Raw genomic sequence first — 5,456 nt, 5'->3', positions numbered from 1 at the left:
GAAGTGCCTTTAGGATTTTTAATGTTGCTGAATCCATATATATAGTCAAAAAAATATTTTAAATAATACAAATCAAAATTTCACCTCAAATTTTTCCTAAAAATTTCAGCACAGAGAATTCATCCTAAATACTCATCTAATTACATTAAGTGAAAACAATATTAAGAAAATAATGATATTAAGAAAATAGTTACCATTTCATAATACTAAAATGTCGTCCGCACTGGAATACTGAAATGTCGTCCCGATGCGTACTTTTGAGAATGTAGAGGTACTTTCCAGAATGTAGTTGTTGGCGTGCAGAGAGTAGTGGTCGAATGTAACCAGCAGACAGTCCCAGCGGGAAGTCCTTTCGGATTGGCTATCCAAACCTTGTTCTCACGACTGCAACAGGGTTTGGCCTCCCACAGTAACAGCTACAAGACGGAGGTAACAACTCCAAATTCAGCCCCCATCTACGGGTAAGCATTCTGCAGTGCGCAAGAAACCGACTGCACCACCTGCGTTACTGAACTCTCCGACACGTTACTGCACGATTGCCATAATGCCATCGGTGCTCAGGTTAATTGGCCTGTCCTCTGTTACCTCCGCTACGAGCAGTATCCATTATTATAGTATCAACTACTCTACTGCACGGGACGATTGCGAACACATTTAATATCTCTATTTAAATAAAACTGTTATGGTTATCTTTTCTTATAACAATATTATATGAATAATTTATAGGGAAGTATTTTATTTTATATTTATTGAAATATTTTATTTAAACTAACATTGATATATTTTTTAAATATTTATTTCCCATTTCATATTAAAAACGGATTGAATTATACATTTTTTTATTGATATTTTTACATTTGTTTTAAATAAGTATTGAAATATTTAATTTATGATAATTTCAAGTTTATTAACATATATGAAATGGATATAAATATATTTATTAGTATGGGAATTCAAATATTTTATTTAAGATATTAAAATATTTTTTTTCAATTATTTTATATAATTATCTCTATAAGTATGTCTATTTATGAATAAGCCTTCCATAATTTAATCCAACTTTCATAGCATATGTTATAATATTCATAGTAGCATTCACATATGAAGGGTTAAGATTTATCTCAAATTTAATTATGCCCTTTTAATTAGTTTATGTCAAATTAATTAATTAGAAATGATGATATGTCAAGGCTAGTCATATTGGGTATGATGTATTAATAAGGCATGGTATTGTCACAAAGTCTATTTGCGTGTTAAGGAATTTCATGGTAGAGTGGCACTTAGTCTAGATGTTTAAGACTAGTAATTGCACTACATGTTGCAAAGGAAACTTGATGAGGTAGTAGTATAAGAAAGAGTAGAAAGTCTAGCATAGAAGAAAAAAGATTTTTAAGACTAGTAATTGCACCACATGTTGCAAAGGAAACGTGGTGAGGTAGTAGCATAAGAAAGAGTAGAAAGTCTAGCGTAGAAGAAAAAAGATGTAATATGTTATGTGATCTAATTGAATATTTAAATATGAATTATTTTATTTGAAAATAAATTTTAGGTTTGAAGAATTGTTTGGATAAAGAAATTGGTTTTTTATAACCTAAGGTTAGTATAGATAGTATATAGAGTATATTTACTTGAGGACACAACAAACTATGAATGTAATGAAGACTATCTGTAATGATAATTTCTATCAATGTGAAAGTTATCTATAAGTCAAAATCTTTGGAACTCCAACAATGAAAATTGTTGGTCATGGTATGTTGGAGCCTTCAAGGGAAGTAGATTAGCCTAATGGATTGTTAATTGGTGAAACTTATTCCATTCCTTGGATTACAAACTAATGGGAAAGAGTGTTATGTATTGGGGATGTTGTAGGTGAAAAATTGATTGTTAATAGAGCAATTGGACTATGTGAAGAGAGTTAAAGTCAACCATAGGTAAATCACCTTTTTGGATTCATTGTTTTAGCTTAAGGGCTAGCCTTTTCTACAATGAGAGTTGTTGAGCCTATGACTTTTTTACAATTAGTTAGAAGATATTTCCTAGAAATGTAAGTGTTCATAACTTGTGATTATGCTCCATTAATGTTGTTTTGTCATGGATTATATTACTTTCCAATTTGTTCAATTCTATTTGCAAGTTTAAGTCTGCATTTTAAATTTATGATTTATGATGAACAAAGTTTTGAAGTAATATATCTTTAGAATACAAAAAGTACCTTATACAAAATGTTGCAAATTCTAAAGTATTCATACTCTTCATAGGCAAGACAAGAGATCGCAACCATTCTACGAGTCTTCGGTCCCCATGGATCATTGTTTCTTGTTTCCTCTATCATACTCGATACAAAGAAAATTAATAGGAACTATTATCGAATCTAACAATATTCTATCCCAGATTTGATCAGAATCAACAAAAGATTTTTTTTACAGATTCACAAATAACTATCCAATGAAATACTTCTAGTTATGTTGGCTTCTCTAGCTGTGCACCAGAAGTTATGGGTTTAAGGTATGAAACATCACTATCACCCATTTCTCTTCACAATAAGGTCCTTTCAAACAAATTTTCTAGCTATCCCAATTAACGCCCCCAAGATCACCTATTAAAAAGAAATTTAACATAACCATTTGATCAAGAATTTAAGATCGTTTAATGGTTGAACAAGGTGAGCTAACACTAATATGCTTCAATGTCACATTCCTATTTGGAATGAAACAAGGTGAGTAACACTAATATGCAAAATCACATTCCTATTTGGAATGAATGAACAAATGATGTCTAAGCAGACATCACCATGTGATAAGAAATCAATTAATTAAACCAATCAAGTATAATATTCATAAACTAAACTAAGATGCATTCAAATATTGTTCCTAGTTTTTGGAATGAATGAATATGTGGTGTTTGAATAAAAATCATTATAAGACAACCATATAATTAACTAAACTCATATTCATACTTTCTATAATAATTCACAACACCTCAATAGTAAGGCATAAAGGCGTAATAAGGTACCCACTAAATTAACTAAACCCATATTCATACTTTCTATAATAATTCACAACACCTTAATAATAGGGCATAAGGGTGTAATAAGGTACCCATTAAAGCCAATCCTTACAATTAAGGGTGTTTTAAGTTCAGAGTTGTGCCTTTAAAGTACAGGCCAAGATTTGTTTCCACTAAGTACTCCTTGCTTTTTCCAATTAAACCAGGTATATAAGAAAATATTTTGGGGAATATTACCACTTACTTGAGTTTCCCCTATGATCTCCTTAGATCATAAGGAGACAAAAATAATCAACTTGTCCAAATTACAATAAATCTTGTGCATTCAATTTATAATAAAGACATCACAAAATGTCAAATTATAGAAAATAATTGTCATGGTGTGTATAGGGAAGTATAAAGGCATGGTGCACCATAAATATCAGGATGGCTGCAATCCATAACACACAATTGTTGAGATTACAAAAAAACAAGGCTTTTAGAGAATTAACTAACCAAAAGGAACATCAAGTACAAGATACAATATGTATAATCCTACTTATACTATATATAATCCTACTTGTCCATAACACACAATTGTTGAGATTACAGAAAAACAAGGCTTTTAGAGAATGAACTAACGAAAAGGAATAAGTACAAGATACAACATATATAATTCTACTTATACAATATATATAATCCTACTTGTTCCAACCATAGAAAGAACTAGAATCATTAAATAAAATCACTTGAATTAAAAAAGTAATTTGCTTTTGTGCTTTTGAATTACAGTTTCTAACATATATTCAAAGTCTTGTAGTTTAAACCTTCATCAAAATATACCAAGGCTATATATTCTCAAACAATACCCAATAACAAATCATTGCTTCCCAATTTTAAAATTGCACTCAGTACAATGCCATGCAAAGCAAGGAGTTCACCTCGCATAAATAGATAATAACACATAATACTAAGCAACTGATGGTTTTGATGCAGTTGATACACATGACACTCTTTTTTTTCTAAACTCCCACTCTTGTGATCACGCTGCTTTTTCAACCTTGAAGCAAGGAGCTTTTGATATTCAACTGCCTCACTCTTGTCCTTTACGCAATTCTAGCATGCTTCCTTTGCAGAGTCAATGGTGTTACAAGCCTCTGAATCTCTGGAGCTTTGCTTCGTGTCTTACCTGAAAATAGATAAATAAGAGAATAAATTCTTAGATGACTTACTGTTATTAAGATGCTCTTATTCAATATAGAACGTGATGTTCATGAAAAATAACTGCACACATCAAATCAAATCAAATCGGGAGAAATCAATGCCAACATAAGGTAAGATTGTAGACCTGATTTAGACCGAAAATTCTGACAGTATGTGTTGACATATTTTCTAACATCATCCTCTTTGGAAAGATTGAACAATTTTGGATGCCCTTTTAGGTCACTGCATCCTTGGCGATCAATTTCTCCTAAAGGCAGAAGGTCCACCAATTCATGCTAGTAAAATAAGGGATCAGGAATTGCAATATCTCCACATCATTAAAATAAACAAATTCAATAGTTACCCTTTTTAACAATGACTAGGTTCAAGACATAAAGATCAGGGTTAACAATGCATCCCCTAACGGACTTTCGTATCCTATCACCGTTACGCCTTCCATACGCACGGAAGAAGGGGGTGCCTGGAGAAAGAGAATAAATATTGATCTGAATAATCTACCAAATTGCTTGTATGAAACTATACGCTAACATATCATTCAAAGATAGAATTATGAACATTAGCATTTTACCTCTGTGCAATAACATGCGTACACGACCTGGAGTAAGAACTCCTTGTTTTATTGGAAAACCTTGCTTATCACATCCTCCCATAATTTTGAAGACATATCCCTTGAACTTCTGGAAGCTAATGACACAACATATTACAACTAGTTACAAACTTTCCCAAACAGAAGACAGTTGCAAAAGGATAAAGATATATTGATCACGATAATAACAAAATTATAAATCAAACCATACCTCTCTAAGGGCATCACCATTGACCTCCTGTGCAAGCCTCTTATCATAAAATGCATGCCTGTTGAGAAACAAATGAAGGTCACAAAATATTTTTTCATAGCAAGTATATACGAATGCCCATTAATATCGCCGGCAACACAAACAATTCCCTCGCGAGACAGTTATGGATACAATCATCATGAAGCCACAGATGATAATTCAATCGTCTAACACTAAATCAAGATCAAGGATACAACACAAGATCAAGGATACAACACAAATGGCATGGAAGGGAGTTTTAAAAAAATAAAATGGGAAGGGAGTTTTAAAAGGAGTTGTCTATAATGCGACTTTTTGAAGATTCCGGTGACGGAATCCGGCGAAGAAATTGAGGTCAAATCTTGATTTCTTGCAGTTAAAATGGTTTTTAATTGCATATTTGGATTCAGCACCCTGAAAAACCCTGGGACG

General features: G+C 32.1%; 1 protein-coding gene across 1 annotated transcript; it reads right to left on the bottom strand.

The window, feature by feature from the left end:
• Window positions 1–4,091: 4,091 nt before the first annotated feature.
• On the bottom strand, window positions 4,092–5,085 carry LOC149172327 (small ribosomal subunit protein eS6-like). The gene is made up of 5 exons (XM_089426276.1): window positions 5,007–5,085; window positions 4,778–4,886; window positions 4,553–4,669; window positions 4,334–4,456; window positions 4,092–4,174 (listed from the first exon to the last, which is right to left on the bottom strand). The coding sequence occupies exons 2-5, from the start codon at window positions 4,857–4,859 to the stop codon at window positions 4,092–4,094; spliced, it is 405 nt and encodes a 134-aa protein (XP_089282402.1). The 5' UTR covers window positions 4,860–4,886; window positions 5,007–5,085.
• Window positions 5,086–5,456: the final 371 nt, after the last annotated feature.

The sequence above is a fragment of the Pinus tabuliformis genome, chromosome 4_2 (genome assembly GCF_031772625.1).
Source record: "Pinus tabuliformis cultivar Carrire ecotype Pingquan chromosome 4_2, CPIR1, whole genome shotgun sequence".
Classification (NCBI taxonomy): Eukaryota; Viridiplantae; Streptophyta; class Pinopsida; order Pinales; family Pinaceae; genus Pinus; species Pinus tabuliformis.
Note: the sequence above shows the minus strand (reverse complement) of the source record. Positions and strands in the feature narration are given on the sequence as shown.

What these genes read in the sequence shown, in the direction of transcription:
- LOC149172327 (XM_089426276.1), bottom strand. Translation starts at nt 4,859, where the DNA reads ATGGGAGGATGTGATAAGCAAGGTTTTCCAATAAAACAAGGAGTTCTT. An exon ending in CCTAGTCATTGTTAAAAAGG is followed by an intron (nt 4,457 to 4,552) that starts GTAACTATTGAA and finishes TTCTGCCTTTAG; the next exon opens with GAGAAATTGATCGCCAAGGA. An exon ending in GAATTTTCGGTCTAAATCAG is followed by an intron (nt 4,175 to 4,333) that starts GTCTACAATCTT and finishes ATCTATTTTCAG; the next exon opens with GTAAGACACGAAGCAAAGCT.